Here is a 22,286-nt window from a genome sequence, read left to right as displayed (position 1 = left end):
TTTTTTCCTTGTAAGTCATGAAACAGTGAAAGTCTTCAGCCTCTGCCATGTAATTATCTGCTGATTGGCACTTCCTTTATTTAAAAAAGGGGGGGACCCACACCTGCAAATTGCTGAGTACCAGCAATAGAAAGTCAATGTTAATTGAGGTTGCTCAGCAGTTCGCAGGACTGAGCCCTGTGTCAGCATATTACACTTCCTGAGTGGAAGGAAAATGGCAGCTCTCACTGGGTCATACCAGAACCTTTCCCAATTACAGAAATATTAAAACAGTGGCATATACTTCTAAATATGTATATTACCAGTAAATATTACTTTAGCTCTCCAGGATCTAACTAATCATGCCTATTTAGTTTTCCTCTACCTTTTCAGCTTTTAAGTGAAAATGTGTAACTGTACGCACTGACTCCATGAAGAGCCTGAACTCCCAACAAAGTTTGGGAGAACACTCAATCTGCATGACCCTTACCATAAGCTGGAAGAACACTTTTAGGTTAGCTCCTGCAGAATCTACTTGGCACCCTGCTTCCTACTCTGCCCATTACCAAGCACAGAGAAAGCCTCAATTAGAAGTGCTGCAGGAATGAAGTTGGCAGGGTGGATTTGCCTAAAGATGGCTCATAGGATGGCAGCAGATGGGGAGAGCAAATTCAAGCTCAGTAGTGGCTGGTGTAGCTTTGTAAAGAATCCATTGTAAGGAGCAGGTTGTGATGTTGCACTCGATATGATTTTTTTGAAAATATGCTAATGAGTGTGAATATACTGTATCTGGAATATGCTTCATGCAAAAGGTCTCTTGTAAGGTATCATTACAAAGCTTATAATCTATTGAGTGTGTTCATCCTATTTGTATAAATGTATCATTATTGTATCTTAAACTAGAAATATAAAATATAACTCTGAAGTCCTATTGTAATTATGCAAAGTGTGGGCCATTAATGGTGGTCTGGAACCTTGATGGCTCCCATTAACCAGGAAAATTGACTGTAGATGGCTCTGTTTACTTGCAAGCCTTCCTGTGAGGCAGGCCAGGAAGAATGAAGGCTTGAGGTCTCACAGGACATGTGATCATGTCACCTGGTACTGGAATCCATCTTAAACCTGGTGCTTTTCCATTTAGAAGGAGGGGTGGGGACCCAGAGAGACAAAACATTCCTGCCTTGTGCCAAAGCTATAAAAGGGGGTGGACCAGAACAAAGGAGGCTGCAGTCATGTGAAATCCCCTGCTTTTCACCTAAGATGCCTGTTGGAACTAATGAACTGTACCAGAGGAAAGGATTGGGTCCAGACTAGGAAGGAGTCCAGTCTGTGAAAGAAGCTTACTGAAACATCTTTAAGGGTGAGATTTCATCTGTAACCAGTTTCTTAAATGTATTAGGCTTAGACTTGTGTGTTTTGCTTTATTTTACTTGGTGACTTACTTTGTTCTGTCTGTTATTACTTGGAACCACTTAAATCCTACTTTTTATATTTAATAACATCACTTTTGCTTATAAATTAACCCAAAGTAAGTAATTAATTCCTGGGGGAGCAAACAGCTGTGCATATCTCTCAATCGGTGTTATAGAGGGTGGACAATGTATGAGTTTACCCTGTATAAGCTTTATACAGAGTAAAACGGATTTATTTGGGGTTTGGATCCCATTGGGAACTGGGTATCTGGGTCCTAGAGACAGGAGCACTTCTTAAGCTGTTTTCAGTTAAGTCTGCGGCTTTTGTGGGACGTGGTTCAGATCTTGGTCTGTGTTTGCAGCAGGTTAGAGTGTCTGGCTCAACAAGACAGGCTACTGAAGTCCCAAGCTGCCAGGGAAAATGGGCTCAGAGGTAGTCCCAGCACATCAGGTGTAGAGTGAACAAAAACAGACTCCAATGAGAATCTTCAGAACTGAAATTAATTTGCAAACTGGACACCATCAAATTAGGCCTGAATAAAGACTGGGAGTTGATGGGTCACTAGAAAAACTAATTTCCCCCCTACTGATACTCACACCTTCTTGTCAACTGCTTGAAATGGGCCACCTTGATTACATTAAAAGTGGCAAAGAGTCCTGTGGCACCTTATAGACTAACAGACGTATTGGAGCATAAGCTTTCGTGGGTGAATACCCACTTCGTCGGATGATCCAGTAGCCACAGGACTCTTTGCCACCTTTACAGATCCAGACTAACACGGATACCCCTCTGATACTTTATTACATTGAACTCATTAGCACTACAAAAGTGATTTTTCCTCCCTTCTTGTCAACTGTTGAGAATAGCCCACTTCCATCTTAATTGAATTGGCTCGTTCGCACTGACCCCCCCACTTGGTGCGGCAACTCCTCTCTCTTCATATGCTGCATATTTATACCTCTCTACTGTATTTTCCACTCCAGGCATCTCATAAAGTCGGTTTTAGCCCACGAAAGCTTATGCCCAAATAAATTTGTTAGTCTCTAAGGTGCCACAAGGACTCCTCATTGTTTTTGCTGATACAGACTAACACAGCTACCACTCTGAATCAACTGAAGTAGATCATAGCCAATTACTTGGTAAATGGCACCATTCATCACAATTTAAAAAGCACTCAGAAAGAAAAAGGTAAAATGTACTATACCTGTACAGCCTGAAGAATGCTGCGTTACACCTGAAACACTAAATTAATGCACACATAAAGGGTCTATTGTAAATGTTATGTGGCTCTGCCAAAGGATTAAGACATACAAGCCAGGGGTGGCCAACCTGCACCTGAGAAGGAGCCAGAATTTACCTATGTACATTGCCAAAGAGCCACAGTAATACATCCGCAGCCCGCCATCAGCTCCCCCCGCCTTCCAGCAGCCCTGCTGATCAGCGCCTCCCCCTCCTTCCCCATGCCTCCTGCAGCATGCAAGAGGCTCTGGGGGGAGGGGGAGGACTGAAGGTGTGGCAGACTCAGGGAACGGGGCAGGAAGGAGAGGGCCTTGGGGGAAAGGGTGAAGTAGGGGTAGGGCCTGTGGCAGAGTCAGGGGTTGAGCAGTGAGCACCTCCTCCCCCAGCACATTGGAGAGTTGGTGCCTGTAGCTCCAGCCCTGCATACAAGCCTTATTCTCAAATAATAGATTTAATCCTGCAAGATGCTGAGTATCTGCTGAGAGCCCTCAATTCCTAGTAAGCAGCAGGAGGTAAGATTTTTATTATCTCTCAAGAGATGCTCAGCACCTTAGAGGATTGAACCAGATATCTGAAACGTTTACCAAAGATAATAATAAGGAGGCAGTGCGGCCTTCTTGATACACAAGGCCCTTCATTTTTGGATTTTACTTTGTTTAAAATTTCCCAGGAATTTATCAGTGTTTATTGCAAAAATTACAAAACAGGTGAAAACTGGTGCAAAAAATCTGAGCACAGTTTTCTGGGTAAATATCAGGATTAATATTCGGGGATGGGAGGACAGAAAAAAACAACAACAAAAAGAGAAAAGTAAAAGTATTTCTGATCTGGCTCCTACTTCAGAAAGAGAGATGGCTTCCCAGGTTACTGAGCCACCAGCTCTTGTTCTGAAGCAGGGAGCCACATCTAGGGAGTTCCAGCACTTCCTTTTTTAGGACTAGAGTACAGATATATGCGTGCACATACATGAGTGTGTATAGTCCACTACACTGCCTTACTTTAACAGACACCCTCGCATTTAGATTAATTTATTATTAACATAAACATATCTACCTAATGTAAAGTATTGGATTTTCTTAACAGTTAGTATTTTTATGTACTTGAGTGGTCCAAAAACCAGGTGAAAATTGGTAAAAAAATGAATAATAACTTTAGTGAAACCAGGGGATTTTTCAGTAAAAACTGGTAAAAATAAAAAATGAAGGGCCTTAATAGAGCACTAGACTGGGACTCAGGCGACAGAGTTCTATTTCTGCTGAGTAACATGGGGAAAATAATTTTCATCTCTCTGAGCCTCTGTTTCCCCATCTATAAAACAAGGATAATGACATTCACCTACTTCGTGAAGAGCTTTGAGATCAATGGATGAAAAGTGCTACATCAGAGCTAGGCATTATTAAAATATGTAGGATGTTAATGCTGTACCATTTCTTAAGCTAGTTAGTTCAACATTTGTATTTTCTAGTCATTGAACAAATTCTCTTTACTTTTCTATTTGCCGTTACAAGAACATTTCTTGCTCTGCATCTCCAAGAGGTACATCCCTAAAAATACAAGTGGTAAAGTTACATTTGCACTTCCCTGCATACTGCTCGATAGGAAACTTTAGAAGACTACCATGTGGGACAGAGTAATACATATGTTATTAGACTAGAGCAGGGAAGTGGGAGTCAAGACTTCTAGAATTTAATTTTCACTCTTCTGACTCACTGTGACACCTTAAGCTCTCTCTGTTCCAGTTTGTCCATCTGTAAAATAGATTTAATAGTGGCTTACCTCCATATGAATGTTCCGAGACACGTTTTTTCATGCTTGCAAAGCACTCTGAGACCCTTTGTTGAAAAGCACTGCAGAAGTGTAAAATTTCAATGATCTCTCCTAGCATATAAACCTTAACGATATGTCTGTCTTAGGGGTCAATCCTGCTCTGTAACCTGCTTGCAATGAAGCACAAAATGCTGGAAATATTTGTAAGAGGTGCAGCATTGCCAACAGCAAGAAATCAAAACATTATGAGTCAGACCCCGCCAAAAATCCTGAGTTTTCTTTAAACAGATTATACTGTGGTTTTTTGGTCTGTCTTTTGATGGTTGAGCTCTCCCTACCCATTCCTGGTATATGTATGTGACATTCAGTGTTGCTCACTCTCCCAGATTTTTGGGTAAGATGATTTTGACACCTACAGCTTCCAGTTCCCTGCCCAGCAATTAATTCTGTCTCCGAATCTTCCCATCAGTTCTGTCCCCACCCAGCCCTCACCCCCAACAGTTCAGCTCCTGCATCAGCCCTTCCCCAGCCAGGTCAGCCCCCATCAGTCTTCACCTCCTCAGTTCAGCCCCCCAGCCTCCACAGTCAGTTCAGAACTAGCCCCCGAGCACACCTCCCCAGCCTCCACCATCAGTTCAGCCTCTCCCAGTTCAGTTCCCTCCCATCACCAGCCTCACCTCTGCTCCTCTTAAGTTCTCTGCCCCTTTCTAGGCTAGGTGTTGCAGGGGGAATGGGGATGAGATCCCCATTGCTCACAGTAGGGGAAGGGAGAGGAGGTGGTCAAGCTGCAATGGGCTGCTGAGCTTTTTGCTGCCTCCTCTCCTCTCCCCTCCTGCAAAAACAGCAAACAGAAAGGAGAGCTTCTGCAGAGCTGCATTTTGTGAGGGGACTGGAGCTTTTTGCTTCATCATAAGACATGCTCCACCCCTATCTGAAATCCCATCATTCATGAAAAAAACTCAAGAGTTGGCAACACTGGAAGGTGCTCATCCCACTACATGCTGTGAAGCCCAGCTGCACAGCTGCTCCTTCTGGGCTGCTGCAGAGATTGGGGTGAGAGAGGTCACAGAAATGTCACAGATCCACTGACTGACCACTCTCAAGAGGGGCTGTAGCTGGGGTTCAAGCCCCTGCAGCTCTGAATTTGCAGAACTGGCCATGGAGGACCTCTGTGGTTTTTGCAGAAGTTGGAAGTTAATAATCAGTAAAGAGGAATCACAAAATATTAATTCTTTCTGTTGAATGGTGCATGAAGAAATGTATTTCTAAAGCTATTAAATACTCATGAAAATGCCTATTGTCAGATAAAAAAATAATAAATATATCTGTCAAATTGTTACAATGACATGAGGTTAGCTTGTCCTGCCAAGCATTACATTTTCCTTTGATTCAAATTGGATCAGAGGAATTTGCACTCTATCATTAATTTCAGCTTAAGTTTCTATGTAAATATTTCAGAAGGCTCAAAAGCAGATCTTTATAATATTAAAATACCTAACAGCTGGTATGAAAGACCATTTGCAGTTTACTCTGTGGAATGCCCTCATTCATTTAAGAACTATGAAGAAGTCAAAACTGCAAATTTGTCAGTGCATTGCTAAGATGTTTTGAAGTACATTCTCCTTTGAATGAATGCACATAACTCTCATTAAGGTTAAATATATGATTGTTTCATAGCACTAAAATTATAGGAAGAAATGAAGGCTTTTGTATTTGATTATGCAACAAAATGAAGTGGAGAATATTAGTGTGTCATGAATACTATTGCTATTATATAACAAGCAAACCTTTCTGTCTATCCATTTCAGTGGAACTAAAAATATTCTGCTGTGTGAAGATGGAGCTGAGCCTGCCTTTTAGGACTTTCCAGCAATACTGACAAGCACTTGAACACTTTAGTGAAATAGCAATGGACTATCAATGATGTTTCATACTTACATAGCACCTTCTAACCAGGGATCTCAAAAGCACTGTACAGACATTAATTACTTATGCCTTGCAATATCCCTTTCAGGGAGGTAAGTTGTTACTACATCCATTTTACAAATAGGAAAACTGAGAGAAAAAGATGTAGATGGCCACATTCACAGAGCAAAATCCATCCCTGTGATAAGAACCAGCACAAGGACAATGCATCACTTAAGTACCACCTAAGACCTCAAAATCCAAGGATCCAAGTTGCAACCTTACCAGATAAACAGTACTTACTTTTCCTTAAGTTCCTTTGGTGAGCCCTCCAATGGCTTGGATTTTATACTCCCGGATCCAGGTGATTTTTCCCATTTGCTTTCTTCAATATCAGCTTCTTCTCCTTTTTCCTTATTCATTTCACTGGCCAGGTCATCTCCCTTTTCAGGCTTTTTAAGAAGCTATGAAATAATGTTTATATTAAGATAAAAGTGTTTATGCACCCTTAGACATTTCAACAACTTCTTATTGTAATATACTAATGTATACCAGCTGGTGCTAATTTGTAAAACCTATTTCATTCAGATTTTATTTTAGTGATTTCACTTTTTTGCAAAGCACAACATTAAAATAAACATTTAAAAGTTTACTTATATTAATGGATAACTAGAGTACAATACAAATCATGCAGCTGCAACCTTTAAAATATGACTTCATAAAAAAAACCTGGAGAATGCATGCTTACCCACTTTCTTCTCCTAGGTATTAGCTATAAATAATTACAGCACAGCTCAGAGACAGGCAAAAGACTGTATGTGTCTAAATCATACCGTGAGAGGACCCGATCTTACTATCATTGAAATCAATGGCAAAACTTCCATAATACTTCAAAGAAAGCAGGCTCACCCTTCACTTCTCTAGGTAATTTACAAAATCTGGCAACACATGAGCAGCTTGAGACATACTAGTTAGTATATATTGCCCCCAGTAACAACTATGTGGTGAAACCAGTCACTATGCTCTCGAATGAACTCGCACAGGAAAATGATAAAAGACAAAAACACCGTATCATCTGTGAGTGAACACTTTTCACAAAGCAATCACTCTATATCTGGCCTACCAGCTGCCATCCTCAAAGGAAACTCACACAACACTTTCAGAAGACGAGCCTTGGAGCTTAAATTCATAACTTTGGTAGACATTAAAAATCATGGCCTGAATAAAGACACTGGATTTATGGCTTATTACAACAATCTATAACCCGCTAACAACCTCCCACACATCCCACCCTTTCCCCCATATAACTGCAGGGGAGGTAACAGGGCACTTCACCTTGAATGGTCCTCCTGAAATACGCATTAACTACTTATGCTATACAATCTGTTCCACCTTATATTTAACTGTGACACTCTGAGGATGTTTCCCAGACATGAAAAGAGCTGTGTGTAAACTTGAAAGCGGGTCTCTTTCCCCTACAGAAGTTGGTACAATAAAAGATATTACCTCACCCACCTTGTCCGTCTAATATCCAACATAGTGACATTCCTCTTATGACAGCCCAAGTTACTTGTAAAATAGAGAATATTTTCCTGGTCCTTTGGTGGTGAAACTACCTTTCAAAACTCTATTGTCATAGATATATGAGTAATATTGAATTACTTTTGCACAACACATTTTGGAGTGGATAGTGATTTTCCTTTTCTTGGCATGTGAAGATGAAGACTGTGTTTCTTGTCTTGTTGCCCAAACATGCATATTATTAATTATATACCAAGTTATGTCTTCAAAGCACCCTATAAACTTTGGTCCCAATCCTGCAAACCTTAGTCATGTGACTAGTTCTTTCCATTACCTTTAATTCTTAGAAATAAGGCTTTTCATGACTGGACTGATTAATAGCATAAAATATGGATGTAGCCATTATCTATTAATCTTAGACATATATTGGAAAGAACAGTGCAATTTGGTAACCACACCTTTGGTGTTACAGTTTTAGGCCCTAATTGTTGTAATGTATGTTTCTTAACTATTTTTTTTATTTTTATCGTAAAGAAAAATACAAAATACTGTACAATCGTAAGTTACTTGTATACTTATGTTAAATCAGAATATTGTACTACTATGGAGAGCTGTAAGTCAGCATATGTAAGTTCATACAATTAAATTTAAAAATATCTTTTCAGTACATGTAAAGTCTATTATACGTCCCTAATTCCTCCGCTTACAATTGGAATCTAATATCAGTTGTGTTAGTCATATTGGGTGCAATATTTCATTCATTCTTTTTGCTGAAAACCATGTAGTTAACGAGACCATAACTCATGTCGAGAGTTATGCAAAAATAAACTTATATTAAAATAATTTTTTTAGAAAGAGACCCAATATAATAAAATATAATAATAACCATAATATCGATTTTATATAGGAAATAAATAGGGCTGTTGATTAATCGCAGTTAACTCATGCGATTAACTCAAAAAATTAATCACAATTAAAAAAAATTAATCACGATTAATTGCAGTTTTAATCACACTGTTAAACCAATTGAAATTTATTAAATATTTTGAATGTTTTTCTACATTTTCATATATATTGTATTCTGTGTTGTAACTGAAATCGAAGTGTATATTATTTTTATTACAAATATTTGCACTGTAAAAATGATAAAAGAAATAGTATTTTTCAATTCACCTCATTCAACTACTGTAGTGCAATCTCTTTGTTGTGAAAATGCAACTTACAAATGTAGATTTTTTTTTTTTGGTTACATAACTGCACTCAAAAACAAAACAATGTAAAACTTCAGAGTCTACAAGACCACTCAGTCCTACTTCTTGTTCAGCCAATCGCTAAGACAAACAAGTTTGTTTACATTTACAGGAGATAATGCTGCCCTCTTCTTATTTACAATGTCACCAGAAAGTGAGAACAGGCATTTGCGTGGCATTTCTGTAGCCAGCACTGCAAGGTATTTACATGCTATATATGCTAAACATTCATATGTCCCTTCATGCTTCGGCCACTATTCCAGAGGACATGCTTCCATGCTGATGACGCTTGTAAAAAAAATAATGCATTAATTAAATTTGTGACTGAACTCCTTGGGGGAGAACTGTATGTCCCCTGTTCTGTTTTACCCGCATTCTGCCATATATTTCATGTTATAGCAGTCTCAGATGATAACCCAGCACACGTTGTTTATTTTAAGAACACTTTCACTGCAGATTTCACAAAATGTGAAGAAGGTATCAATGTGAGATTTCTAAAGATAGCTATAGCACCTGACCCACGGTTTAAGAATCTGAAGTGCCGTCCAAAATCTGAGAGGGATGAGGTATGAAGCATCCTTTCAAAAGTCTTAAAAGAGCAACACTCCAATGTGGAAACTACGAACCTGAACCACCATAAAAAAAAATCAACCTTCTGCTGGTGGCATCTGACTCAGATAATGAAAATGAACATGCGTTGTTCCACACTGCTTTGGACTGTTATCGAGCAGAACCCGTCATCAGCATGGACTCATGTCCCCTGGAATGGTGTTTGAAGCATGAAGGGACACATGAATCCTTAATGCATCTGGCACGTATATATCTTGCAACGCCAGACACAACAGTGATATGCGAATGCCTGTTCTTGGCGCGGGCCGAGGGGCGTACTGGCCACCGCTTCCAGCAGCTCCCATTGGCCTGGAGCAGCGAACCGTGGCCACTGGGAGCCGCTATCGGCCGAACCTGCGGACGCGGCAGGTAAACAAACTGGCCTGGCCCGCCAGGGGCTTTCCCTGCACAAGCGGCGGAACAAGTTTGGGAACCACTGGTCTAATGAGTGTTTCAGAGGGCAAAGCTAATGGATCCATAAACAGATCATTCCGCTGTTAAGCGGGAAACTCAGATTTTAGATTAGTGGGAGTTCTGGCCAAACTCATCCAAGGTGTAACTCCACTGACGCCAATGGAGTTACACCACAGATTAATCTGGCCCCTGGTCAACAAGAGGTGGTAAAGAACTCTGAGGTCATGGATAACAGAAAAAAACGTGTGGCATATTGCAAGCACAAGCACTCTGTAGTGGAAAATGTCAAAGCTCTACAGTAATCCAGAAGTCTTTCAACCTTCATGCTGGGATTCCTCAACACGGCTACAATATGAGCAAAAAGCAAAGTTAGAAGAACAAAATCGGAAAAATAGTAGTTCAAAAAAAGGGATATTAAAAAATCCTATAATCCCAATTGTCCCTGCCTTGACAAACTTCTAATCATGGGAACTGAGTTAGATCTTCCTTTATTCTTCCCAACTGATATGAGTACTTTGGAAGTTAGTGGGAGACAGGAAAATAAATTCTGTATAGTTTCAAATGAAGAATAATTTTATATTTTCCTTAAAAGTACCTTGATCCTTATTTCTTTTTCAGCAATTTTCTTTTGCTTCTCTGCTTCTTTTCTTTTACGTCTTTCTTCTTCTCTGCGCTTTCTTTTCTCTTCCTCTCGCAGACGTTTCTTTTCTAACTCTCTCCTCCTTCGTTCTTCCCTTTTTTCTTCGCGTATCCTCTGAAGAATTGCAACATTTTTTATATCAAATTTTTCAAATGCAAAACATACTTGAAACATAAAAGTTGAGCTTCAGTCAAAAGTCTGGACCTACCTGCTTTTCTAATTTTCTATTTTTAATATATTCCAAAAGAGGTGTTGTTCTTCTAGCTAAAATACAAAAAAATTGTGATGTAGTGTTCAACTCCTAAAATATGTACTTGTTTCTTTACTATAACTACTTGCCCTTTATTTTAAGCTTTAACTGTAAGGGAGCTAGGTGATATATAACACTTTGTTTCAAGTGGTGTATATATGTTGGAAAGTGCCCCCATCTCTCCATTCAGAAAGGATCCCTGGCTCTTCATCATTAAGGACCCTAGAAGTAAGAGAGCCAGAGATATTTTCTGTGATTATTTAATGTTTGAATTATAACCATATACTTTAATTTTCAGGAAAGACATTTTTCCTGCTGTTCACCAAAATATTATTTATGAAAAGGAAACAAATATGTTCAAAATTTATTCCTAAATTTTAACACTGGTACACCAGCACCTGGCTGTCCAGCTATTCTTATACTACCATCACCATGGTCATATATAGTACTTTTCATCCACAGACCTCAAAGCATTTACAAAGGTAGTATCAACATCCTCATTTTCCTGATGGGGAAAATGAGGCACATAGAGGTGAAATGACTAGTCTAAGGTAACACAGCAGGCAATAGCAGAACCAGGAAAAGAACTCAGCTCTCCTGAGTCCCAATATGTACTACGTCAAACTGTCTTTCTTATTATATGGATCTGACACTTTTTCCATTTTTACTAGAGATAAACCCAAACTAAAACCCTACATCGGAACATTCCCAAACTTTACAAAAATGTTTAGCTAGATCCAAACTTTGCAGCTTGCATGCAACCTCCAATTACAACTCTGAATTTTCACCCAGTCATAAAATTAATTGTGGGTTGAAACTTGAAACAGTGTATTTATAGGTGTAAGTAGTTACAAAAATGTTTGAGATCCTCTGTCAGTTTTAGATGTGCAGGAACAGAATTATAATAATGGACAATATTTAGGGCTAAGGACTGCTCTTGGATGCATGTACAGGGCTCTCACTAAATCCAAAGGAAGAAAAGCAAACACAAAAGGGAAAGGAGGGAGGGAGAGATGGAATGGCCATTAGTGTGCATGATATAATTTTGAAGCCACAATAAAACAGAGTTGGAAAAGGATATTTCCTTGACGCTATGGTTTCATTTATCTAACCTTTAAAATTTAAAACAACATGGCCTAAACCTTGCCTAAATTTATGTCCCGAAAATATGTGAATGTAGACATTACTAATTACGGCGTAACTGTTACTATATTATTTATTTACAAAATTGTGAGTGCAATTTAGACACTTTTTTAAAAACATGAACGAACTCTTAAAAAGAAATCAGCTGAAAAATGAAAAAAAAGGGATCTCTATGCAAGCAACAGCTTTTAATTTTTTCTTTCTTCCCTAAAAACATGGACAGAAGGATGAACCTACCTTAATTTTGTTAAAGAAATTCTGCTTTTGAATTCTGTATTACATTACTCTGTCACCCTGAAACTGATGAGCTAGAGTATCTGAGCTGAGACATCAAATATGCTCATTTGATCTAACATGACCTGGAGGCACACAAAAGCCCTTTGAGAATTTGAGGCCCAGTTCTGCTCTCTGATACATGGCCATATCTTTCAATGACTTCAATGAGAGTTACACCCTTGTTTCTGAAGGCATAGCTGGGCCCTAGTACAATTCAACTACAGCTGTGATATTCACGAAATAAGTTTTTTCTTGGTTTTGACATTGAAATTGCAACCATGTTTTATCAAACAACAATACAGTATTTGAAAAAAATAAAACAAAATAAACATAGGACAATTTAATTTGATCTATTGTGAATTGATTTCATAGAAACAAAACATTAAAAAGCCATTCTGTAGAACCTCCCCCAGCTGAGATACTGTCAACACTGCACTTGCAACTCTAAGGCTATCCCTTTTTCATTAATAGCTGGAATAATTTGAAGTTAGAAAATCTTTATTAAGATATTGGGAAGCTCATTTTCACATTGCTGTGAAATATCTAGGGAAAGCTTCTGGCCAAGTAAGGATACATATTCTTGAGGAACTCCACATCTATAACAGTCACACACTTTCAAGCTTTGTTGATGACAGATTTATTTAGTGTCCTTAGTAATATTCTTCCCACCTCTTCTCTAATTTATCCTTACCCTTTGCTGAGCTCCAAATATCCCTTTGACAATTGTTAACTCACACACCTACTACACAAGCGTCAATGCCACTGCTGCAGTGAGTGCGCCAGGGGGGACGTATAAGGAGGGGGGAAAGTATGGGCAATTTAAGAAACAGTAGTGATCAAAATAGATTGGTTAGTTTTATATATCCAAATAAGGGAACGGTGTACAGCTAAATTTCTCCTAATTGATCATAACAGCCAGTGGACAACCATATGTTCTGTATGCAATCCTTTGGAGATGTGGACACATATATCATGTTATCCTGCAAAGACTTTATTTGGCTGGCCATCTGAAAAATGCCAGTATTGTCAAGATTAAAATATATTTTGAAATAGTTATAGTATGCAGTATAAAATAACAATATTACTAGAGGGTTTGTGAAAAAAATAAAGCTTATTTTTAATCAGAATTGCAAGTTTTAAATAAAAATGGTCCTTTCCTGCCCTAGGTCCTCTCTCTGTCTGTGTCAGTGTCCTGGGGGGTGTGGCTTCCCATTTTTATTGAGCCTCAGTCAAAGCAAGGGCTGTCATCAGTCACTCTCCTTTCAGCTGAGGATTAAAGAGGACTGGTTCCCTTTGCGTCTGTCAACAATACTCCTTAATCACTAGAGGGCAATGCCTGCAACACTTTTACTTACAATTTGTGCTTATACCCTTTCCTGCTCCTCTATACTCTGTAAAAGCAGATTCATTTTTCCTTTGGCAGTTCACCTATCAAAAAAACAACCCTCCCCCATGTCCCCAAAAAACCTGCTGGCCTGACTCTAGCGACTAGCTAAATGGTTAGTGCCATGCAGGAGATCCAGATTTGATCCCCACTCTCGGTTTTTCCTGTGGTGCTAAGGATTAGGAATACCTCGCATTACTTAACAACTACCCCTTCCTAGGACCAGAAACTAAGGGTGAGAATTAAATCTGGGTTTTCAGCATAGCAGTGAAAAGTACTAATCAAAAGGCTAATCTCTAAAGTTAATCCAACAGTGTTTTGTTTTGTGTTTTTGTTTTTTTTAAAGCTGAATTGCAAAAGGGAAAAAATTAAACTGTTTTTATATAGTAATGGAGCAGGAAACGGCATAAATACATAAATTGTTTTTTTGCTTTGCCGTACCCCATGAACTATGTAAATATATGTATTATTAATAATGTTCACATGGTTGAAACCTGAAGAATGAAACCCAATATACTTTAATCCTGAAGAGCTCAAGCTTGATCCTGATGGGTACAGATCCTGCTGGAGAATGTGAAAGTCATTCTGCCTATATAAACAAGGTTTAGTTCAAGGTTTATTTTTCAGGCTGCCCCCAGATGATCTTGATAGGGTATTTCACCTTTCACCTGGCAGGCACCCAGGATCATGAAAGAGCTTGAGTACAGTGTTGAGGCTCTTATCCATTCTTTCATTTTGGGTTATTATTTTTTGCCCTTCTACCATCTTTCAACAATAAACTCATAGACTATTCCTTTATAAATACTAAGGACCAGTTTCTGAAGCCACTGTATATACAGAACATGTGAGTTCCATACATGCAGAAGCGTGCCACATGAGGTGGCTGTAGGCATTACTCCAATGGAGAATGAGAATATAAATATACTCTCAACCACTGCCAGACTGAATGGGGGAGATCCTGCTGGTAGTATCCCAAAAATATGAAAAAGCATATTTTTAAATGATCAATAATGAGGAAAAAAGTCAACAAAACAGACCAATAAGTTCCCTTGTTTTTGCCTCAATCTCTCCCAACAGAGTCTCAGGATTAGCACAGATTTTCTCTTCATCGGCACAGTAACTTTCTAAAAACTTCCTATATTCTGGATCTGTGAAAACATTTTTTGAAAAAAAAAACATTAATAAACTATTTATCGTATGTATCTTATTAACAATAAACAGAGTAGTTTTTCCACCGTGAGATCAAGAAAATGTGTTTACCATCCTCTATGCTCCCAGCTTTTGCATCTTTTTTCTTTAGCTTCTTTTTTGAAATCTTTTGGAATGGAGCAAATTCTACCACAGCAGGATATTCCAAACCTTAAGAGAGAGACCAAATGCTCAATTTTTAGAAAGGGAAATATCTGTAATTTAACAGTGAGATTTTCAACAGCATACAGCACCGGCCTAACTCTGTTTCCATTGAAGTTAGTGATATGCGCTTTTGAAAAACCCATGCTAAATTGCTAATTAAATGACACGTGATAGAGATAAGTAACATGTAGTACCATGAAATATCTACAGAGTAAAATAAATAAATATGTATTTGAATTACACACTTTGATTTCAGATACTGTTGTCACAAGTATCAGAACAAAAATCAGCCCTTCATTAATTTTGATACCCCTTCCAGGATGTCATAATTAAAACAGATCAGCAGTTGCACTATCAACCCATTCTTTTATCATTCATAGCTTGACTATAAATCTATAAAGATTTTCACTGAGTTAACAAACTGACATATGAGAGCTAAGCCCAGAGATCATCTCTTTCAATAACAGAAATTGGTCCAATAAAAGACAATACCTAATATCCTGAGACCAATATAGCTACAACACTGCATAAAACAATTGAGATATTTCTATATTTTGTTGCTAGGAGGGGATGACAAAGGGGATGACATCTCCATTTAAATCTAGCAACATGTAAAGCTGTGTTAAACTCAGTCATTTTAGTTCACATGAGTTTGTGCAAGCCGCCTTCTTGTTTTCACTTGCATAGGTTCTCAGTCCATAAAGTCTGCTCTAACTCTGGGGTTAGAATAAACCCAAAAACCTTAAAGAAAAATTGAGATGAAACAGATGGAATTATTTCGAGTCAAAACTATGTGAAACTTTTGAGTTTTGCCTGTTTTGCACTCAAAACCATAAATCAGCCCAGGTTCACATAAAAGTTGCCCAACTTCACTGGAAACCTGGCTTGAGGGAAAAATACAATTTTTGTCATGTTTAAAATATTCTTACAACTGTTTTGATGAGAAGCCCTAACACCTCCCAACTTTGGAGCTTGAAACTTGAAATTTCGCAGGGGTTTAACTTTGTGCCAGAGATGTGCTTTTTGCCATCCCTGTGAAAATTCCCCCAAATTTGGCAAAATAACATCTCTATCATATCTCAGTTGGTACGTGCTCAGTAGAGAACTGTCAGAGTTTAGCAGATAAATTCTCCAAAGATTCTCTCTCCACTGAGCATGGAGGGGGGAGGGATAGCTCAGTAGTTTGAGCATTGGCCTGCTAAACCCAGGGTTGTGAGTTCAATCCTTGAGGGGGCCATTTAGGGATCTAGGGCAAAAACTGGGGATTGGTCCTGCTTTGAGCAGGGTGTTGGACTAGATGATCTTCTGAGGTCCCTTCCAATCCTGATATTCTATGATTCTATCCCTGACAGCTCCTCCCTGACTGCACATGTGCCACCGCACCAAGTAAGTGAGCATGCTCTATCCCACGGCTGAAGGGGTTGAGCAGGACTCTCCCTGCAATTGCTCTCCCAGGGCCACTGTGTAACCAGCACCAGACCTGAGAGCAGAAAGATGGTCTCTCCAGTGTTCTCAGTGCTCCGCCTGATGGATTGCAGGCAGCCAGGATGAGGAGAAAACAACTTCCCTCTAATGCAGCAGGGTGGGTAGAGAAGAGGAACCAGGATGGGGCAAGGGCAGGAGCTGGGGAGGAGCAGATAGGAGCAGAGGGTATATGGGGGAGAATGGAAGCAGGGGGGACGGTGACAATAGCTGGAGACGTGGGACAGGACTATGGGGTGGAACAGGGACAGGAATTGGAGAATGGTGGGATAACATTTGGGTAGAGAGGAACACAGGTGAGGACAGGGACAAGAGCCAAAGATAAGGTGGAAAAAGAGAAGATTAGTAGCAGAGGGAGGGATGGGGCAGGAACTAGGGGAAGCAGGGCAGATAGGAAAAAGGAAGGAGAGTGAACAGAAGCACAGGAAAACAAGGTCAGGAGCTCAAGAAGGGAATAAGAGCAGAGAGCGGAGACAGGGCAGTAGGTTCGGAGCACCAGGAGACAGGGATGCTCTGAGGGCAAAGATATATGAAGGGTCTTTAACCACTAGAAGACACTCCTCTCCAGACCCTGAAATTGAACCCAGGATTTCTGTATCTCAACATTCCTTTGCTGTCTAGCAAATAGCATGAAAACCAATGGCAAATTAAGTGTTTCATCCCTCTCTACTGGCTGATCCATACACAGGATGACAGTCCCCTATTGCTACCAGTTACTCAGTTGGCTCAAGTGGTAGAGGTCTGTGCTGTGGATCTAAAGGTCCCATCCCTGCTGATGACCCATGTGGAGGTTAATATGATTTCCACATAATGGATTTTTGTTTTTTTCTGTTTGGTTTTTAAAAACCTAGAAAACTACATTAAAAAACAAAGTGTATGTCTACACTACAGCGAGGAGTGTGCTTCCCAGCTCGAGAAGACAGATGCGCTAGCTCTGCTTGAGCTAGTGCACTAAAAATAGTAGTGTAGCCAGCGGTAGCATGGGCAGCAGCTGGGGCTAGCTGCCTGAATACAAAGCCACCTGGACAGTACTGTACTTGGACAGCTACCCAAGCTGCCACTCATGCTTCCCCTGGATACACTGCTATTTTTAGCGCACTAGCTCAAGCACAGCTAGCACATGCCTGCCTACCCAAGCTGGGACACAGACTCCCAGCTGCAGCGTAGATGTACTTTAAATTATAAGATCATTAAGGTTGCAGTCAAGCACTCAAAAGTTAGGAAATGCCAGAATCAATGTTATCTGTACAACCTTAATTTGACCCCCTTATAGCAATCCTCAATAACAGGATCACACGCTATTGTATACACAGGCCCCCAGCCTCATTCAGTATGCAGGATGGAAGGAAGGAAGGAAGGAATGAGGGATGTGCAGTGACTGAGGTTGTTGTCTGTAGGACCCATTTTATTTGTTGCCGAATTTGGAAGGAGTGTACTGAAAGAGGCAGGGGATAACATGGTTTTGGTAATTAAATATTCATAAATAGGCCCAATGGCCTGTGATGGGCTATTAGATGGGGTGAGATCTGAGTTACTCAGGAAAGAATTTTCTGTAGTATCTGGCTGATGAATCTTGCCCATATGCTCAGGGTTTAGCTGATCGCCATATTTGCGGTCGGGAAGGAATTTTCCTCTAGGGCAGATTGGAAGAGGCCCTAGAGGTTTTTCGCCTTTTTCTGTAGCATGGGGCACGGGTCACTTGCTGGAGGATTCTCTGCTCCTTGAAGTCTTTAAACTACGATTTGAGGACTTCAATAGCACAGATATACATGTGAGGTTTTTTTTGTAGGAGTGGTGGGTGAAATTCTGTGGCCTGCGTTGTGCAGGAGGTCAGACTAGATGATCATAATGGTCCCTTCTGACCTAAATATCTATGAATCTAGGAAGAGAAAGGATGGTTTGATAGTTAAGGCAGTTGTAGAACTAAATTCTATCCCTGCCTGTACCACAAAGTTCCTATGTGATGTTGGGCAAGTCACCTAACCAAGCTTTGCACAGGTGTCCACTAATTGTGTGCCCCTCATTTTCTTGGTACCCACCTTGAGATACCTGAGGTCTGATTTGCAAAAGTGCTGAGCAGTCACAACTGCAACTAAAGCCAATAGGAACTGTGCTCTGAACATATAAAGTGCAATAAAATCTAAGTACTCTGAAAAATAAGGCCATAAGCCGCTCCAATTGGGCATCCAAAAGTAGTAGAGACATGACCATTTTGGCCTCCATTCCCCATGCATAAAATGGGATAAATAATACCACCTTATCTCCCAGCCATATCATAAAGATCAATTCATTAATGTTTGTGAAGCACTCAGATACGATGGTGATGAGCTTCATAGAATCATAGAATATCAGGGTTGGAAGGGACCTCAGGAGGTCATCTAATCCAACCCCCTGCTCAAAGCAGGACCGATCCCCAATTAAATCATCCCAGCCAGGGCTTTGTCAAGCCTGACCTTAAAAACTTCTAAGGAAGGACATGCCACCACCTCCCTAGGTAACGCATTCCAGTGTTTCACCACCCTTCTAGTGAAAAAGTTTTTCATAATATCCAACCTAAATCTCCCCCACTGCAACTTGAGACCATTACTCCTTGTCCTGTCATCCGCTACCACTGAGAATAGTCTAGATCCTTTCTCTTTGGAACCACCTTTCAGGTAGTTGAAAGCAGCTATCAAATCCCCCCTCATTCTTCTCTTCTGTAGACTAAAGAATCCTAGTTCCCTCAGCCTCCCCTCGTAAGTCATGTGTTCCAGTCCCCTAATCATTTTTGTTGCCCTCCGCTGGACATTTTCCAATTTTTTCACATCCTTCTTGTAGTATGGGGCCCAAAACTGGACACAGCACTCCAGATGAGCCCTCACCAATGTCGAATAGAGGGGAACGATCACGTCCCTCGATCTGCTGGCAATGCCCCTACTTATACATCCCAAAATGCCATTGGCCTTCTTGGCAACAAGGGCACACTGTTGACTCATATCCAGCTTCTTGTCCACTGTAACCCTTAGGTCCTTTTCTGCAGAACTGCTGCCTAGCCATTCGCTCCCTAGTCTGTAGCGGTGCATTGGATTCTTCCGTCCTAAGTGCAGGACTCTGCACTTATCCTTGTTGAACCTCATCAGATTTCTTTTGGCCCAATTCTCCAATTTGTCTAGGTCCCTCTGTCTCCTATCCCTACCCTCCAGCGTATCTACCACTCCTCCCAGTTTAGTGTTGTCTGCAAACTTGCTGAGGATGCAATCCACACCATCCTCCAGATCATTAATGAAGATATTGAACAAAACCGGCCCGAGGACCGACCCTTGGGGCACTCCGCTTGATACTGGCTGCCAACTAGACATGGAGCCATTGATCACTACCCGTTGAGCCCGACAATCTAGCCAATTTTCTACCCACCTTATAGTGCATTCATCCAGCCCATACTTCTTTAACTTGCTGACAAGAATACTGTGTGAGACAGTGTCAAAAGCTTTGCTAAAGTCAAGGAACACCACGTCCACTGCTTTCCCTTCATCCACAGAACCAGTTATCTCGTCATAGAAGGCAATTAGATGAGTCAGGCATGACTTGCCCTTGGTGAATCCATGCTGACTGTTCCTGATCACTTTCCTCTCATCTAAGTGCTTCAGAATTGATTCCTTGAGGACCTGCTCCATGATTTTTCCGGGGACTGAGGTGAGGCTGACTGGTCTGTAGTTCCCAGGATCCTCCTTCTTCCCTTTTTTAAAGATGGGCACTACATTAGCCTTTTTCCAGTTGTCTGGGACTTCCCCGGATCGCCATGAGTTTTCAAAGATAATGGCCAATGGCTCTGCAATCACATCCATCAACTCCTTTAGCACTCTCGGATGCAACACTTCCGGCCCCATGGACTTGTGCACATCCAGCTTTTCTAAATAGTCCCGAACCACTTCTTTCTCCACAGAGGGCTGGTCACCTCCTCCCCATCTGTGCTGCCCAGTGCAGTAGTTTGGGAGCTGACCTTGTTCGTGAAGACAGAGGCAAAAAAAGCATTGAGTACATTAGCTTTTTCCACATCCTCTGTCACTAGGTTGCCTCCCTCATTCAGTAAGGGGCCCACACTTTCCTTGACTTTCTTCTTGTTGCCAACATACCTGAAGAAACCCTTCTTGTTACACTTAACATCTCTTGCTAGCTGCAACTCCAGGTGTGATTTGGCCTTCCTGATTTCATTCCTGCATGCCCGAGCAATATTTTTATACTCATCCCTGGTCATTTGTCCAGTCTTCCACTTCTTGTAAGCTTCTTTTTTGTGTTTAAGATCAGCAAGGATTTCACTGTTAAGCCAAGCTGGCCGCCTGCCATATTTACTATTCTTTCTACACATCGGGATGGATTGCCCCTGTAACGTCAATAAGGATTCTTTAAAATACAGCCAGCTCTCCTGGACTCCTTTCCCCCTCATGTTATTCTCCCAGGGGATCTTGCCCATCGGTTCCCTGAGGGAGTCAAAGTCTGCTTTTCTGAAGTCCAGGGTCCGTATTCTGCTACTTTCCTTTCCTCCTTGTGTCAGGATCCTGAACTCGACCATCTCATGGTCGACAAGCCCAAGAAGAAATTAATAGGGTTTGGATGGTGTGATAAATAAGGCATGTCACCACATGCTGAATGATGAGGATAAAAAACAAAAATACTGAATAGCTACCCACTCGGTGAGCACCACCATCTTAAGCACCAAATGGGGCAGGAGTCCTACGGAAAAAACAGTATGTGACCATGTAAATAAAGACAATGTCATATGCACAAAGGAGCCAAATTAAGATTGCCAGTCAAATTTTAAAGCTGGCATTTCTTAACTTTTGAGTGCTTGACTTTGCAATCTTGATGCTCTTTTAACTATATGTTTTAGTATGTAATTAACTACTTATATTGAGTAATGATTTCCAAAATACTTACTGTCCTGTAGTGCTACAAAGAATACAGGTTTATATGTGTTAATTCCAGAAAAAAATCAAATATGTAATAAACAGGTTGCACTGAGATTTTCAAAAAAATGTAAATAGTCTAACCTTTATTATCAATGAAGACATAGCCATCAAAGCGATCCCTAAAAAGAAGGATGTCATCAGGATTTCTAAAATTAATGTATGCTCTTGAGTAGAGATGAGGATACAGACTGCAACAAGAAACAATTTTATTTTCTGTTATTTATTGTCATGTTCAGAAATGAAGAAAGAAGCAAAATTAGAAAAATCCTGTCATAATTCTCATTTATCTTATGAAAGGATTGCATTAAACTTGCATATCACAGAATGCAACTTTTACACACACACTTACAAAATCACAGGAGCCAAGCAAAACGGAATTGATTTCCAGGATATTCCACACCCTGGCAACTGTGGAGTTTAATTCTGAATTAGGAGACAAAAGTCCCTTTTTCAAATCTTGGAGTATGTGTTTCCATTCTGTGCCCCCTTATAGCCAGTAGGCCCACTTTCCCATGACAGTGACATAAGAACTACGGATATTGGCAATGCCACTGGGTATTTCTTTAGCATGCTCAGGAAGTCTTTTGCTGCTGATATTGGGGAGGGGGAGATTAGATTGACTGGCAGTTGCCAAACTGTCACTTTGTCTTTACAGACATCCATCTTTAAAAAAAGATGAAACCTTTTGATAAACAGCAAGAATATATCCTGGGAC

The 22,286-nt window shown here is 40.3% G+C and overlaps 1 protein-coding gene across 2 annotated transcripts in view; it reads right to left on the bottom strand.

Moving 5' to 3' along the window:
- UPF3A (UPF3A regulator of nonsense mediated mRNA decay) overlaps positions 1-22,286 on the bottom strand; it is a 49,756-nt gene that overhangs the window by 11,199 nt on the left and 16,271 nt on the right. For both annotated transcript variants that reach the window (XM_043536150.1, XM_037881271.2), the window contains exons 3-8: positions 21,653-21,759; positions 15,051-15,149; positions 14,828-14,938; positions 10,946-11,001; positions 10,693-10,851; positions 6,607-6,767 (exon numbers count right to left, since the gene is read on the bottom strand). In XM_043536150.1, coding sequence (XP_043392085.1) covers positions 6,607-6,767; positions 10,693-10,851; positions 10,946-11,001; positions 14,828-14,938; positions 15,051-15,149; positions 21,653-21,759 — 693 coding nt within the window. The remainder of the gene's footprint in view (positions 1-6,606; positions 6,768-10,692; positions 10,852-10,945; positions 11,002-14,827; positions 14,939-15,050; positions 15,150-21,652; positions 21,760-22,286) is intronic.

Source organism: Chelonia mydas, chromosome 1, assembly GCF_015237465.2.
Source record: "Chelonia mydas isolate rCheMyd1 chromosome 1, rCheMyd1.pri.v2, whole genome shotgun sequence".
Taxonomy (NCBI): Eukaryota; Metazoa; Chordata; order Testudines; family Cheloniidae; genus Chelonia; species Chelonia mydas.
This window is presented reverse-complemented; position numbering and strand designations above follow the sequence as displayed.